The sequence below is a fragment of the Acanthochromis polyacanthus genome, chromosome 4, assembly GCF_021347895.1.
Source record: "Acanthochromis polyacanthus isolate Apoly-LR-REF ecotype Palm Island chromosome 4, KAUST_Apoly_ChrSc, whole genome shotgun sequence".
NCBI classification, from domain to species: Eukaryota; Metazoa; Chordata; class Actinopteri; family Pomacentridae; genus Acanthochromis; species Acanthochromis polyacanthus.
This window is the reverse complement of record NC_067116.1, coordinates 12840377-12857572: the sequence shown is the minus strand read 5'-3', so window position 1 is coordinate 12857572 and position 17196 is coordinate 12840377. Positions and strand designations below refer to the sequence as shown.

The window sequence follows — 17196 nt, the reverse complement described above, 5'->3', positions numbered from 1 at the left end:
CCCAATAAAAAAAAAAAACAGGTTTATAAACTAAAGCCTGTGACAGATTAGTGAGAACTGACATCTAAACAGCTGATGTGAATGTATGTTAACATTACGTTCCTTCAGATATTGTAATGTTGTCAGGAAGAATGCATCAGGTCCAGGTTCACTGATTAACTCCACCTCAAGCTTCCTTTAGACGCTCACTAAAGAGATACTCTTAATGTTTTCCAAACATTGTGTGTCTCTACTTAGAACTAACCCAGGCAGCAAACAGGAATAAACAAGTGAGTGAATCATCTACTGTATGAGCTGCTGCTCATGTCTGATAGGAGAGCAGGAAGGACAGAGGGCTGTTCAGAGTTCAACTGGATTTAATGAGAGCAGAGGCACATTAAGCCTTTACGAATAAATCTGCCATAGAACAGAGCAACACCTATAATCATGGTAACCATACACAAAGATGGCAACTGTACCATTAAAATGCTTAGATGGTACAAAAATACAACTAAAAACTCAATAACTACACTAAAATATTTTTAGTTTTTGCGACAAAGATTCATTAAAATTGAATGGCTAAAATTATAGACTATAAATGATTACACATTTCCTCAAAATACTAACAATAAATCAAAATTAGGCACTAAAGTCAGCATTGGTCAAACTGGGCAAGCTGAGTCATCAGTGATAATTCCGGTTTTATGTTACAGTGAGAGGTATAGATATATGTTTGATTCTTTGTAAAACTGTCCCATGTTAAATTACACAGTGGTAAGCTTCCGCAGCCAAGGTAATTACTGGAAAAACATCTGGAAGTTTTATAGTCTGCTGAACTATTGGATGGATTGCTGTGTTTTGTTTGTTTGTTTGCTTGCTTTCAATTTGTCAATCATGACTTTGGCAATTTTTGTTTGTTCGCTGTTTTTTTTTTCTACTGTAATATTTCAGAAACCTTTGGACTGATTTGTCCAAAATGATTCCATTGTTAATTTTTCACAACTCTCTGTAATACACATTCTATTCAATCCCAACAATAACTAAATCCATCATTTAGTGTCTCTGCTAAAAGCTGTTTAGTTACACCTAATTCATTATCTCAGCTAGAAAATGTATATATTGCATATATTTCTGTATTGGTGGTTAACTTGCTCTCTGACCCTCACATTTAATGGCAGGGGGTAAATATGTACAGCATAGTGAAAATACAAAGTTATTTCAGATGGTAATAATAGAGGCATTTTGTGTATTTATTAATGAATTTTGTTCCTTTTTGTTATTTCTTCTCACTACATGTGTTTAAACAAAATTCACTAATCTGTGCTGTTTGCATTTTCATTTGAAAAAAAAATTGCATATTTTTTGCAGAAGAAAGAAATGATTTGTCACAAGCATCCATCCATTTTCTTCCCCTCAGCTGGGGTCAGGTCACGGTGACAACAGGTTAATCTAAATTCCAGACGTCTCACTTGCCAGCAATGATTTCCAGTTCCTAGTACAATGTGCCTGCAGACTTTCTAAAGAAAGGCACCCTGGAAGCATCCTAATCAGATCCCCAAACCACCTGAGCAGGCTCTTTCTGATGTAAGGGAGCAGCAATGCTTCTCCAAGCTCCCTCCAGCTGTTAAAGCTCTTCACCCGGTCTCTGAGGCTGGGCCCAGCCACCCTACCAAGGAACTCATTTGGATGACTTGTATCAATGATGGTCTCATTTGTTTGTTTACTATTCAGAGTTCATGTCCATACGTGAGAGTTGGAATGTAAACTGACTGGTAAATCGAGAGCTTTGGCTTCCAGCTCAGCACCTCTCCACCATAATGCTATGGTGCAATGCCCGCAATTAATGCTGCTGCTGCTGCACTAATCCGTCTGTTCATCTCACATTCAAAGATCTCATCACTCATCATAAACAAAACAAAAAAACCCGAAATTCCAAGACACTCGTGAAGCAAATTGCCCCTGACCCCGGCAGAGATGCTACATCATGTTAGCTAATGCTGTTTAAAAGTGATGATTAGGAAACCGTTGCGTAATTATGTTAGAACATGAATAAAAGTGAGTTTTTGTGGAAAACATGAAATTGCCTGGGTGACACCAAACCTTTGAACAGTAGCATTGAAATCTAGCATGAAATCCGACAGTTTCAGATATGGTCTACCATGTTATCATAGTACTACAGCATACAGTATGTCCTCTGGCAAAAAAAATAAAACAAAAAAACAGCTGGTGGTGTAACACGGTTCAAACCATGCAGTACCATGTATTTCAACTTTCATTTTTGTACTTTTTAAAAATTCTGTAAAATATTTTTAATGAAGTTTTTTTTTCTCGCAACAATACTCCTCTCAGACTTTCTTATCCGACTTTTCTGCTGTTTATAGTTTTTCATTTTCTTCTGTTCAGCATCCAAACTCATTACAAACCTACCAACTGTTCATAAAATGCAGCCTCAGCTTTGAGTCAAAATGGACACTGTGTGCATTCCTGATGTACAAAGTGGTGCTCAAGTACAGAAACACACTAATTATCAAAGGAGAAAATGCTTGTATCTGAGTATTTTTCTCAGTGTAATTGTCAAATATCAATTTCATAAGGACTTAGAAAAAGATACTGTCATATTGTGAGAATGAAGATGGTTTCTATATTAAGAAGCCCCCTTCAAAAAAAATGAGATGGGAGAAAACTGCTTGTTGATCTCTCCTCCTTGTTATTGTCCTTCTTGCTTTAGTCGGAGTTACAGTGGCCGTCCATGAGGCGAAGGTGAAAGGAACGGAGGCGAGTCAGGACCTCCTCCATGGTGTCAGGAGGAACATGGACACATAACCTATGACACAGAAGACACAAAACAAACACCTCTTGGAGAAAATGCAACATACGGTACCATGTTAATGAGGTTCTATTGTTTTTGGTCTCTCACCTCACATGGTGGCTGCTGGCTGTTCCGCCGTCGTGCCCTACACCCCCAAGCACACCCTCCTCTTCCAGGAACTTCTGACAGTACAGAACATGTGCTTCCACTTCCAGCATCTAAAAACAGACACAGACAGAAACAGGATTACTTGACAAAGTAATTCATTATTTAACTGTTATTTGCAGGGGCTGCACAGTGGTGAGGTGGGTAGCACCGTCGCCCTGCAGCTAGACAATTCCTGGTACATGTGGATCTTTCTGCACGGAGTTTGCATGTTCTCTCTGTACATGTGTGGGTTTTCTCTGGGTTCTCAGGCTTCCTCCCAAAGTCCAAAAATATGCTGAGGTTAATTGGAAATTCTAAATAGTTTGTAGGTGTGAATGTGAGTGTGACTGTGTGTCTCTATGTGTAGCCCTGTCATAGACTGCTGACCTGTCCAGTGTGTCACCTGCCTTCGCTGGAAGTCAGAAGGGATAGACTCCAGCCCCCCATGACTCTGATGAGAATTAATCAGTGTATAGATAATGGATGGGTGGATGCTTTCTGCAGCATCAATTGTTGTGTTGTTGATGGCGTTTCTTTTTTTTTTTTTTTTTAAACCAAGCTGCTCACTGACCAGATCTCAGGACTGCATCATACAAACGCAGGCCTCAAAATTGGCACCAACTCAAGTTTCTAATTTGTAAAATCCTAAGTTTGCAAGTCATGCTTATTAACTTCATAAGTACCTTTTGGTCTAAAAAAGGCACATGTATCTTTTTCAGAGCAACAACAAGCAGTAGCAGTGTCTACTATGTCTGTTATCAAATGAATCCATACTGTACACTGTATCTCCAACTGACCCGGTGTCTTTGAACTTGTTCCATACTGCTGTTCAGTAAGCACCCTATTGTGTCACATTTGAAAAAGTTCTTAAATAATTTATAAATGACTTTATGCACAGTCAAACAAAGCTAATATTTACAAAGATAAACATACAACAGACATAAAACATGAAACAACATGCATGGAAATAAAAAAATACTTCATGCTGCACTTTAAGAAATCTTAGGCTGTTGTGATAGGATTGCTAAGCCATGCAAAAACTTTAGTCTTTTACCACATCACACAACATTTTTTTACATGAACATTAAGGTTCTTGTGACGTTTCCCACCTTAGCTAGCTGCCTAAACTCAGATGGTAAATGCAGACATGGATAAAGGTAGATTCCCCCCATCGCTAGCTGGCAGCTCATCCCTGGTAGATCATTCAGGAGCTCCACAGCCCGCTGAGCATTCTGGGACAGAGTGGTCTGAGTGAGGAGGGTTTCCTTTGGTGAACAGAACAACAGAGAGCTGATTTTAAGGAGGGATGTAACGCTGAATGCCAGCCGCTCTAGCAGACCTTCTTCTTAACTCACCTGTGTGTATGTGTCATATGAAGGGTCTCCAGGCTTTGGTGGGTTGACCATGAGGTCCAGAGCTAGCTGTCCTGTGATTGGAGTGGAGACATCAGTGCACAGCATGGTATCAACAAAGTGCATGACCTCTGGATCCATGTTGACTATCTCCATGTACCCTGCCCTCTGACCACACCTGGGAAACAGACAGCAGATTTATTTGGTTTATTCATTCATTTATTACACCTTTTTAAAACATCATTGATCTGATGATGTAGTGGAGAAGCAGGAAGATTCACAAACATTAATTCAAATGACGTCATAATGAATGTGTGACATGGGCAGTTGGGTTTGCCGTTTCTTAGTTATATTGATGAGTTTTTACTTGCCTAAATCCCCTAAAAACCCTGTCCTCTCTGTCAAATACCCCCTGCTCAGGTTTAGTTCTGGTGTGCTCCGATTCAATCTGTCTTAACTCAGATATACTGTTGTTTGCACTCAGACTGCTTCTGTGCACTCACAAAACTTCTGCTCTTAGATTTGTGCGCTCACTCTCAGATCTTTGTTAACAACCCTGCTAAAAGTCCTCAGCCAATAGAATGGAACGTATGCATGTCCAACAGTGACCAATGGAAATGTCGCTGTCTCCTGGTAGATCCACTCTAGTTACTTATTAATGCTCTCCTCCTGGGTGGTTATGGTGTGTTTATTCAGACTGTGTGTCCTTCACTTGTTCTACTGTCAGATTTAACTGGGTTTTTGCATAAGAACAGCTACAACTTAACATCAGCAGATCCTTGCCAGTTGGATTGTCCAACTCACATAACTCAAAGTAAATATTTTATTTTAATGAAGCTCACTTTCTTCAGATTTAAGTGGTAAAGGCATATGTGTGAAATGAGGATACATCCATGACAATTCATGATTAATAATGTAGCATTTTAATTAGATTAAGTGCTGCCAACACTGTTACTGAGCAAATATTTAATGTCCTATATTTCCAATGGAAATGAATTAATTAGGAAATTTATTCTTATTAATGTAATGATACAAGAGTCTTCTTTAGTTCACACAAGTTACCCTGGTTCTGTGGATTACCCTCTAAACACCAAACAATTCCAAGGCAATTTTATTTTTTTATTTATAGATAAATAGCAAAAATAACAGTCTTGTATTTCTATGGAAACCATAGCGAGAAGTAGAGTTTTGTGCAGGGTAACAACGTGACTAACATAAATGATACAAAGTCAAAGTCAAGTTTCTTGGATTATAAGCTTTGTAAAAACAAAAAGAAACTAACATTTTTTTTAAAAAAATGAAATGAACATGTCCAACATTTTTCTGAGTGTGCACAGATGTTACGAATCCACATGTTTTATTATTGACATTTTTACAGCTTCTATAAACTTGGTGTTTTTCACAGTAACTCTACAAATATATTTCACCATACTGAATTTAATTTCTAACAACTGCTGCATTGACTTTATTGATTAAGTAAGTTTATATTTTAGTTGTTTTTTGGTTTTTTTTCCCACTGTCTCTTGTCATCGCCTCTGCCTGCAATTCACTTGGAAATTCCCTCCATTGTTGTCACACAAGTGTTGGTCATAGCTGAGCCAATCATGTCTTCTCAGTTGCTCTATGTAATGCAGATTTAAAAAATATATATATATATTTACAGGATCCCCATAATAAGGCATGTAGGGTGGAGTGATTCTGATTAAATATCAAGATTAGATTTATTAAGCTTAGATTTGGTTGGCTGCACATCACACATGATACATTAACAAGTTTGTCTATTTCGGGGTCACAAAAACGGAGTAATTTTGAGGAATCTGTAAAAGCCTGACGCAGGCTTGGAGGTTCAGCACGTGACACAGAGTAATGCAAAATCAGGTGAAAATGGTTGAAGACTGCCTTGAACAAAGGCTGAGAGCCACTGAGTCTAAATGCACTGAGAGATGGAATAGTGCAGCATCACGTTCAGTAATTCAATGAGATGTGCTGACAGTTAAAAAACAAACAAACAAAAAAAACTTCTACTCTGTGTGTCTATGAAGGATGTAGAATAGTGTTGATGATTCTGAGACAGACTCACTCTGCTATGGAGGTGCAGGACAAAGAGTGGGAGGAGACCAGCTCCACGGTCTCTGCGTACTCTTTGCCCATCTCAAACAGGACTCTCTTATAGGAAATAAACTCTCTGTCCAGTCCAATCATGCTGTCCTGGTAAACCTGAGGGCAGAAGAAAAGAACTGATGAATAAAGAAAACTGACAGTTCTTGAATTAAAGTCCAATCTGAGGACAGAGTGCATAGACACCTCATCAACAAACAGCAGGAGTCCCTCAGCTGCTGCAAACCGAATTACTTCCTCCATTGATTCCCTGGTCTGCACATGGCCTAGAAGGACAAAAAGCAGTATTAATAGTGATTAATGTTTTTATACTTTACCTGTTGTATACTGGTTACCTGTGGGGTTTCCTGGGTTGCTGATGTAAATTGCTCGGGGCTGGCAGTGCCCTCTAGCAGTCGTCACAGCTCGGTGCAGCTCTTCCAGGTGTACAGCCCAGCCTCGCTCCTCCACCAGCTGGTAGGGCACCAGAGCCACCTCAGCCTCATCCAGCAGAGTGGGCAGTGTGTGTGGGCTTGGCATGGGGGTCAACACCCCTGTCTGAGTCTCCCCCTCCCCACTGGCCAGCAGCCTCACAATAATCTAAACACAAAATTCCACAATTGTGCTGTTTATTTGTATAATTTTCAACTCAGGACTTTGAAGGACCTTTCTAGTTTATTGCAACCATTTTTTTTCTTTTCTTATTCTTGCCCATTGTTTATGAGATAATTAATTAATTGAACCAGGGCTGCACAGTAGTGAGGTGGTCAGCACCGTCACCTTGCAGTAGAAGATCTCGGGCTTGCGTACTGATCTGGACTTGGGATCTTTCTGCATGGAGTTTGCATGTTTCATGCAAACTCCATGCTGGTTCTCCAGCTTCCTCCAGCTTCCTCCCACAAGTTAACTGTTCATTCTAAATTGTCCGTAGGTGTGAATGTGAGTGTGACTGTCTGTATACGTAGCTCTGTGATAGACTGGTGACCTGTCCAGGGTGTCTCCTGCCTTCACCCCAAGTCAGCTGGGATAGATTCCAGCCCCCTACAACCCTAATGAGGATTAAGAGATGTGTAGATAACGGATGGATGGGTTGAGCTGATCAGACATGGTTTTAGAAATTATACAGTGCTTTCAAACATTATTAGACCACCTGTCATAACGAGAAATTTTAGAAATCTGTCAAAAATTGGTTTCAAGCTAAAAATTGTATTGATATTTATTATACAAACAACAAACTGGAACAACTACACAATCCCTTTTGATATTAGGCAAAAATCCTAATATTTTCTATGGCCTCTTTTGGCCCTGATAACATCTTGCATTCTTGCTGGCATCGTTTTTGTGGACTTTTCCACAGTCTCTTTTGTTATTGAGTTCCAAAAAGTATCTAGCAGTTCCCAGATACTTGCTTTAGATGAAATTTTTGTGCAATCTATTTTTGAATTCAATAAATCCCAGATCTGTTCAATGGGATTCCAATCTGGACTTTGACTTGGCCTGTCCATCACTTCCAGTGCTCCAGATTCCCTTTTCTTGGTCCAGTCGTCTCTCCACAGCTTTGAAGTATGCTTGGAGTCATTGTCTTCTTAGTGCATGAATCCACGACAAATCAGATTCAATCTAGAAAGGATTGTGGTAGACTTTTTTGTTTATGACATTATCTATTTTAACTCATTCAGTGATTTAGATAGATAGTGCACTACAGCAGAGGGTCTACAGAGGTCAGAGTTCACCTGCAACAATATTTTTTACACATTCTGTCAAAAAATTTGTTCATCTTCCACTTTATATTTTGTTCCTCCTACAGTTCTTCAAAGATCCTGCAAGGGGCCAGTCTTCAGTTTGGGAATATTTTGTTCCTCCTACAGTTCTTCAAAGATCCTGCAAGGGGCCAGTCTTCAGTTTGGGAACCCCTGCTTTAGATAATATGGCACATATTATGTTATTTACAAGCATCTTATTGTGTGACTGTTCTTGATTTTTCCTTGTCTGATTATGTTGCATTGACATTACTGCGATTGCAGAAATCAGCAGTTAGCTTGGTCAGTACAATTGTACCATAACTGATAGAAATGATGGACAAAATGACAAATTATGGCCACAGCCATCCTTTAATTATCTCCTAAATAACAATAAATGGTAGTAGTAATCATGGTATCTACATACCATCAGTGCCTTTTGAGAACCAGATGAAATAAAGACGTTTTTGGCGTATGAGGGAACTCCAGCATCTCGTTTTGTGATGAACTCAGCGATGCTTTGCCGAACATGAAGGAGCCCAGAGGAATCACTGTATGAACCTAAGAGTCCAGTTATAAGGTATAATATTTGTATACATGCGAGTTAAACATCATTCCATCAAGTTTTAGACTTTTTCACACGCCTCACCCACACTTCCTCCATCGCAGGCCTCCAGCAGCCTCTGAGCTCTCAGTTTGACATCCAGAGGAAGGCTTTGGTCTTTCAGCAGCTCAGGGTACAAACAGACTGCCAAGACCTGACAATACAGGACAGAATCATAAATACATAAAAATGATAGTTTTGTTTACTCAAGGAAGTGCTTCCTTGAGGCAAAAATAGTTATGTGTTTTAACAGAATATCCAGTTCAAAAAAGCAACAGACATGGCAACAAAGCATATCACACAGCACATCATAACAAAGACTTTAAATGTGTGCAAGGAGTTGCTTCCATAACTTTTATATCAGCTGAATCATGCAAAAGCACAAAACTAACCTGTCGAACAAATGAGACGGGTTTCATTCCTGCTCTGTGAGGATCACCTGAGCTGACATCGATCACCTCCTTAAATGGTTTGTGGGCCCCCTGCAGGCGAACACATGTTAAAACAGGACACGGTCACATCCAGTTTAGACTGCAGACCTAAAGGACGCGGCCAACATCACCACTTATCAGGTTCTTACAAAACAGTCTCTCTCCAGGAACTTGAACTACAATAACAACTTTAGTTTTGTAAAAGATGTAATTTCATCCTCTTCTGAAAATTTCTTTTTCCACCAATCTTAATTAATCCAACTTGTGGGTGACTGACCAGCCTTGAATCATGACTTACAGGGGAAAGAAATGCCTTTGACTCTCCAGTCACAACTGACAAACCTCGTGGGTGAAATGTGCAAAGATCTTTAAGAGGTAAAAAGAGAAGTTCAGTTGCCTTCTACTCTACAAAGGACCATGACTTGACCTGAGTTAATCTCTATACACATTTACATACAAGGTACTTGTTGTAAATATTTAGTCCAGCTGATTTACTGATATTCTGGCTGGGCCAGTCAAGAACGGTCACAGAGTTGTTCTGAAGCCACTCCTTTATTTTAGCATGTGTGCTTAGGGTCATTGTCCTGTTGAAAGGTGAACCTTCAGCCCAGTCTGAGGTCCTGAGCGCTCTGGAAGAGGTTTTCCTCCAGGATATCTCTGTACTTGGCCGCATTCATCCTTCCTTCAATTGCAACCAGTCGTCCTGTCCCTGCAGCTGAAAAACACCCCCACAACATGATGCTCCCACCACCATGTTTCACTGTAGGAATTGTATTGGGCAGGTGATGAGCAGTACCTGGTTTTCTCCACACATACCACTTAGAATTAACACCAAAAAGTTCAATCTTGGTCTCATCAGACCAGAGAATATTATTTCTCATAGTCTGGGAGTCCTTCATGTGTTTTTGGCAAACTCTATGCGGGGTTTCATGTATCTTGCACTGAGGAGAGGCTTCCATCGGGCTACTCTGCCATAAAGCCCCGACTGATGGAGGGCTGCAGTGATAGTTGACTTTGTGAAACTTTCTCCTATCTCCCGACTGCATCTCTGAAGCTCAGCCACAGTGATCTTTGGGTTCTTCTTTACCTCTCTCACCAAGGCTCTTCTCCCACCATTGCTCAGTTTGGCTGGACGGCCAGGTCTAGGAAGAGTTGTGGTCGTCCCAAACTTCTTCCATTTGAGGATTATGGAGGCCACTGTGCTCTTAGGAACCTTGAGTGCTGCAGAAATTCTTTTGTAATCTTGGTCAGATCCGTGCCTTGCCACAATTCTGTCTCTGAGCTCCTTGGGCATTTCCTTCGACCTCATGATTCTCATTTGCTCTGACATGCACTGTGAGCTGTAAGGTCTTATATAGACAGGTGTGTGCCTTTCCTAATCAAGTCCAGTCCGTTTAATTAAACACAGCTGGTCTCCAATAAAGAAGCAGAACCATCTCAAGGAGGATCAGAAGAAATGGACAGCATGTGAGTTAAATATGAATGTCGCTGCAAAGGGTCTGAATACTTATGACCATGTGATATTTCAGTTTTTCTTTTATAATAAATTTGCCAAAATTTCTAAATTTCTGTTTTTTTCTGTCAAGATGGGGTGCTGAGTGTACATTAATGAGAAATAAATTGAACTTTCGCTTTTGGCAAATGCTGCAATGACACAGAGTGAAAAATTTTAAGGGGTCTGAATACTTTCTTACCCATTTTATATATATATATATATATATATATATATATATATATATATATATACACACACATATAAGGCAATTACAAATGCATACCCTGCTGCAAACACCCATTAAAATATTAAACTGTTACTTTTGCACCAGAAAAGAAAAAGAATTTTAACTAGATGAGACATCCTAGAGTGTCTCCAAACTTCAAATGATCTGCAAGGAAGAGCAGGTGGCAATTCCTAAAATCATGAAATTTACAGTATTTGGCTACAAAAAGCTTAATACTGCATTTCCCCTTTTAAATAAAAACAATGCATTTATATCAGAAGTGAAATGTATCTTTAACTTTAGTTTGCTGCTGGTGATGTTTTTGCTTCATTCGTCTTTTATCCTTCAAAAATACCACTTACCTGCGTGATCTCCTGTGTTATGTGCTCAGCCAGACTTTGGAGAACATTCTGTGGCGACACTCTGATTCCTCTCACTCTGGGATTGACGTGTTGCAGGGAAGTCATTGTCTCTCCGTTAAATCACTTTAAATGTCAAAACTCTTCACTTCAATCTATTCGCTGTAGTCTAGTAAGCTTAGTCAGTCACTAGACAGATTTCTGCAAAGCTCCTTTCTTGTGTGCACAGAATAGAGGAGAATGTATAACTATCGAATACTAAAGGTTAAAATGTGATCCCTGGTTGTTATTTAATCCTTTGTAAATGATAAGCATTGCGTTTGCAGCTTAAGGGTCATTCCAAAAGTGGAGGACATTTGGACTTCGGACCTTCTCTTTCACAAATTTCTGCTACATATTCATCAATAGGTAATAAATTATCAAAGGCTTGATTGACTCAACTTACACAGCAATGGTACCATTTTTATTACACGTTATATTTGTTGTTTACTAACCCTACTCTTATCACCAGGGCCGGCTCTCCCTATACGCGAATTAAGCGGCTGCTTAGGGCCCCGCCGCCACTTCCTAATATGACCATGAGATAGACAGATGCTTGGAAAAGATAACATAGGAATGAAAGGTAACTGTTTTGCTGACAACATAAGAATGACAAGGTTATACTGTTGTATTACTGTCCAGATGGATCCTGAACTAACAGTCCTGATACCATGTTTGGAGTGTAGCCAGGGCCGGCTCTCCCTATACACGAATTAAGCGGCTGCTTAGGGCCCCGCCGCCACTAGGGGGCCCCCGAATTGACTGTGTCTGATGGTCTGACCCACACACTGCCATCTAACATTACTTGCTTCGGACTAACCTGGCAACCACCCAACACTCGTTGTAAGTTCAGTGTCGTTGATTGGGCGGCAGCCGCAGCCCCAGACATGTCAAGGCACTTTTTTCAGCCGTTACAACAGCTAAACCCGTTATTAGCATCCAGTAACGTGTTTTCCCGAGCCGTCTTTGAATGCACCATGAGCGCATGCTAACGCAGGTGTTCCACAGGAGACGTGCTGCTGTGCTGAGCAGTGCTGAACGTGCGTCTGGAGTAATGTTTAGCAAACCAGCCAGAGCCAGCAAGAAGCAAAAAACTTTACACAGATTTTTCCAAACAAACCGTGTAAGTTGTGTGACCTTGTTGGATGCAGACAATGTTAGACTTGTTAGCTAAATGATGACAAGGTAAAACGTGGCAATATATCAATATGTTAAGCGAGTTAACAATAATTCAAATGTGGTTGCCTCTGTTACATTACTTGCTAATTAGTTTATTCTTGGAATAAACCCAGTCCTCTTTCATTTCTGGGCAGAAGATGTGCTCACAATTGCTCTCCATGTATTTAAGTCTTTTGGTCCCAAAAGAGGAGAGTCAGGGAGGAGAAAAAGAATAGACTATCTATGGTATAAATTTACAACTATTTTTACTCCTTGTCTTTCTAATTCTATCTCAGAATTTTGATTTTCAGATTTTTAATGATTATTTCCATAACAAAGAGCAGAGTCAGGCAGGAGATGGACCAGAGGCAGCGGCCAGCAGCAATGTTGACCATGCAGGGTCTGCAGAGGTGAAAAAAAAATATGTATCTATGGGTTAAAGTGATTTTGAGGTTAAATTCTACTGCAATTTTTACTCTTCCTAATGCTATTTCAGAATTTTTCTTACCACATTTTTTAATGTTTATTGCCATAACAGAAAGAGCAGAGTCAGAGGCCAGCAGCAGGGACAAGGATGTAGGGTCTTTACAGGTAAGGAGAGATTATAACTTCCTGAAAATAAGATATCTATTGCAGGGAGAAACCAGGCAGTACTGATCATTTCATGTTCAGTGTTTGGCACCTTTGGCTACTCGTCCAGTAGATGTTCAAGGGACATTGTTGTCAACTTAACTAGAGTTTGGCCACTAAAACTTTAGATTTTATAGTTTAAAGTTTCATACTTTATAGTTTAAAGAACTAGCCTAGTTGGTCCCCTGGTATTGTACTGTGGCTGTTAGGGATTATGTGGTTCTTTAGCCACTAAGGACGGTGCAATTAAATGTAAGAGAATGATAAATCGCTCTGAAAAATTTGTCCCCCTCACTTCTGAGATGGCGGTTACGCCCATGCCTGTCTTTATTCCAATAAAACATAAATCATCATGGTAACATATCAATTTAAACTGGCTTATTAGAAAACTATACGGGAAAATACAGGAAAGAAAAAATAAACCAGCAGTCAGTTGGTGACTCCATGCTTCGTGCGTAAGTTAGGCTACTGTGACACCACGGCACCGTTTCAAACTTGATCGATTACACTGGTCTGGAGAAGGCACAAATGGAAAAGCAGTAGCACTAGAGATGGCATCATGGCTCCAAAAAGGAAGTTCAGGAGTGGGCTGAATATTTGCTGTTAATCATGTGCATGTGTGTTTTAACCCAATTACAAGCTGTGCATGTGATTTGGTAGTTGCCCTGTGCATGTTTTGGGGCCACAAAAAAAATCTTGCTTAGGGCCACCAAAGTCCTAGGGCCGGCCCTGCTTATCACATTAGCAGGGTTGATAGTCCATGCTAATGTTTGGTCAAGGGACAGGTTATAGAACCCAAGTGCAGACACAGATCAGGCTGAGAGACAGAAGGTTCACAAATAAATTTATTTCTTACCAAAAAAATACTCAAGTCAAGGAAGAACAGGAAACTAAGCTGGGGAAGAACTAAACCAAATTTAACACAAAAATATGCAAACCTTAAAAAATAACTAAGCTGAACACAGAAATCCAAGAGAAAACCCAAACAGTAAAAACTAGTGATGTTACGGTCGAGCCAGTTTACTCAACACAGTGCCGAGCTTTTGAAGCGAAAGTGTTCCGAGACGGTGTTTTGATCCCTGCTTCAGCACACCCACAATCACGAGACTATCGAGAACAAGTTACGTCACATCGCGTGTCACGGTGCTTCGCGCAAACTTTGAAGGGGTTGGACATTTCAATCTGTCCAGGTCTTAAAAGGCATAGGGGTCTGATTCACTTCTCAAATTGTGGTTTTTTGAGAGGAGGAGATCACGCAAGTGCATTTGCCATTTGTCATTGTGAGAGAAGTTCGGGAGAGTATACATTTAGTTAGCATTTAGTTTAGATATATCTAGTTGCATTTCATACATTAAATAACACACAGATACATATGCATAGATTCACTCATACACAACACACATTCATTCATAGAAACACACTATACATATATGCACACAAACATACATATATAATGTTTTAAAACATTTATTGCAAGTACATAGCAGTGTGAGACAAGCAGTCCTGAGACTTTTTCAGTTTTTTCCACTTGGATGCAGTTCTGACACAGGACCAGCAGATGTCACTCTTCTGGTTGTGTCAAATGCTTCAAAGCAATGTGTCATTCTTAAAGCAGATGTGTCAAAGTGGTTCATTGCTAGCCTAGCCGCGCTAGACAACCCACGGCAACGAATTTAATTCTCTGCCAGGGTGGGTCTAGTTACCCTCCATAGTGCTCGAGGTTGGATGCTCCTAAAACTGGCCGGACAAATCACCATGAAGTGTAGAGTCAGAAGGCGGGCATAACTAAGTGACGACAGAGGTGCGACAATTCTGACAGAAACAACCGGAAACAACTAGCCTAGCCACGCTAGACAACCCATGGCAACGAATTTAATTCTCTGCCAGGGTCAACAACAAAAACGACAACAGTCGTTGAGCTTCATTAGCACCGACTCTGAATAATCTTTCTGTTAACATGTCTGTAATATACTTGAGCTTCACCTATTGACTGTATAAATTAAGGCTTCACCGAACTCTGATTTCCGGCGCTCTAGGAGCCTATTCGTTGCGCTGATTGGTTGTATACCTACCCAATTGCTGCAGAGTGATTTGATAGACAACCTTTTAGCCCGCCTCCCTCCCTGTCGAGCGTGCCTAGACCCTTGCGTCTTCAGAGCATGGGTCTAGTGCGACTAGGGCTAGTTCATTGCTTCATGAAGCTTCGATTTCACCATAAACTAGTAAAACTAAACTAAGAAAACAGAGTACTCACAAAAATAGGGGAATTTAACAAAAGGGGCAGACTAGCAGACACAGCGAATCCAGGAGCTGACGGGAGACAAGTTAATAGCTGACAGGTTAATAGTCAGCTGGAGTCAGACTGGAACTGGGTCCATAAGTGGTTATTGCAATCTGGAGGTAGTGCAGGTATTGGAGGGAATCCAAATGCGGGAATAAGTCCAATTAGAGGATCCAGCAGGTCTATGATCTGGCAGGAATTAATTAATGAACAGTTATATAGCAGGAGGAGTGATTGTGAACAGGTGAGATTGTGAGCAAGTGAGATGAGTGAACTGATTACTGCAGCTGACTGTCTTTGCTGCAATCAGACTGCAGGCGGGCAGAAGATGCAGGCAGCAGAGAGACACAGGAGAGGAGAGAAGAGGAGAAGGACAGGGGCTGGAACAAGGATCATAACAATATTAGCTTTTTCTCAGGAGTAGAAGCTTGATGTTACTGCAGACAAGAGGACAAACTTACTGATGAAACAGTAGAGTAAAAAGTCAAAAGAATTTGTCCTATCCTGATAATATGAGGTAGAGTGCTCACTCTACTCGTCTCAAGACGTTCAATCAAGGCTGACAATGTAAGGTTATAGTAAAGCCTTGCATGTGAAATAATCAGTGGCGGCTGGTGGTGAATTTGTTGGGTGGGATAACAAATGCATAATACTGATTAAATGGTTAACGCAGCTGCAAAAGCAACATCACCTATGATACACACAGTTACATCAATTACAGGTACACTTATACTTTTTAGTGCTCTACATCAACACTCTCTCTCACTCACTCACTCACTCGCACACACACACACACACACACACACACACACACACACACCACACACCACACACACACACCACTCAAAACGTGTTCCAACTGCAACGACTGCCCACAGACAGCCTGCTACAACTGTCTTATTACAACTGTTTGGCGACATGTAGTGCAAAACACGCCTTCAGTACGACAGATGACCTCAGCAAAACAAGGTGTCACAGTCCTTTACAGGTCAACATGGGCCTACCTTATTTGAAAAGAAGCTCACATCGACGGCCGATGTGATCCCAGTCTCTTAATTTCCAGCTTTTCCTCCAAAGACATTGAGGAAATGGACATGAAAGCAAATAATCCACCTCGTTCCTGCTAACACCCACCATAGCGTAACTCGTTCTCGCTGTGTCAAAGGCCTGTAGGCTGACCGAAGTTAGCCCAAATGATCAGTAATCACAGGGGCGGGACATGACACCTGTTCATCACTTACAAGAAGAAATGAGTGAAAGCCACCGCTGTGTTAACTGCTGCTATTGGTCAAAAGTCAGTGGCCTGTGGGCTGAGTGAAGTTAGCCCAAATGATCAGTAAATCAACGGGGGCGGGAATGACACTGTCAATCACTTACAAGAATGAAATGAATGAAAGCGGACTGTATCTGCTGGGGCTGTAAAAAAATAAGCCATTTAGAGATATTCTATGTTTTCTTTTGACTGATTGGTGCTGTTGCTCACTTTGTTTTTTTAACCTAAACTGAAATAATCTGTTGTAAGTTATTTGAAAAATAATTTTCTCATCTTTTTGTGTTGGCCTGGAAGGGCTTAGCCCTGTCAGCCCATTTTCATACCAGCCGTCCCTGGTAATAATTATTATTTAAAATATTATGCTTGTTAGGGAATTCTGCGATGTTGAAAGAAGAATCAGGAGGTAAACTCAGAGACACTCTGGAGACTCAGATGGCTTATGTTGAGAATAAGGTTTACTGATACCAGGAGAAATGACACAGCGAGCAGCACAGTGATGTGAGCACTGGCAGAATCACTTCTAAGGAGTCTCCCTGCTTTGGGCATATATATACCATTTGGGAGGCAAGCCATGTTT

The 17196-nt window shown here is 40.6% G+C and overlaps 1 protein-coding gene across 2 annotated transcripts; it reads right to left on the bottom strand.

The window, feature by feature from the left end:
• Positions 1 to 338: 338 nt before the first annotated feature.
• LOC110955650 (alanine aminotransferase 2-like) lies at positions 339 to 11661 on the bottom strand. Of its 2 annotated transcripts, none has more exons than XM_022200727.2 (11): positions 11242 to 11661; positions 9120 to 9209; positions 8773 to 8881; positions 8551 to 8684; positions 6741 to 6984; positions 6592 to 6671; positions 6368 to 6504; positions 4291 to 4465; positions 4045 to 4200; positions 2897 to 3006; positions 339 to 2803 (listed from the first exon to the last, which is right to left on the bottom strand). In XM_022200727.2, exons 1-11 carry the CDS (start codon positions 11344 to 11346, stop codon positions 2704 to 2706), a joined length of 1440 nt encoding a protein of 479 aa, XP_022056419.2. In that variant the 5' UTR covers positions 11347 to 11661; the 3' UTR covers positions 339 to 2703. The 2 variants fall into 2 exon arrangements, with proteins under 2 accessions (XP_022056419.2, XP_022056420.2); XM_022200728.2 differs by having other exon boundaries at positions 4045 to 4167.
• Positions 11662 to 17196: the final 5535 nt, after the last annotated feature.

Coding starts and splice junctions, on each gene's coding strand:
- LOC110955650 (XM_022200727.2), bottom strand. CDS start 11,346: ATGACTTCCCTGCAACACGTCAATCCCAGAGTGAGAGGAATCAGAGTG. Junction 4,201..4,290: donor CATATGACACATACACACAG/GTGAGTTAAGAA, acceptor TGTTCACCAAAG/GAAACCCTCCTCACTCAGAC. Junction 2,804..2,896: donor GCCAGCAGCCACCATGTGAG/GTGAGAGACCAA, acceptor TCTGTGTCATAG/GTTATGTGTCCATGTTCCTC.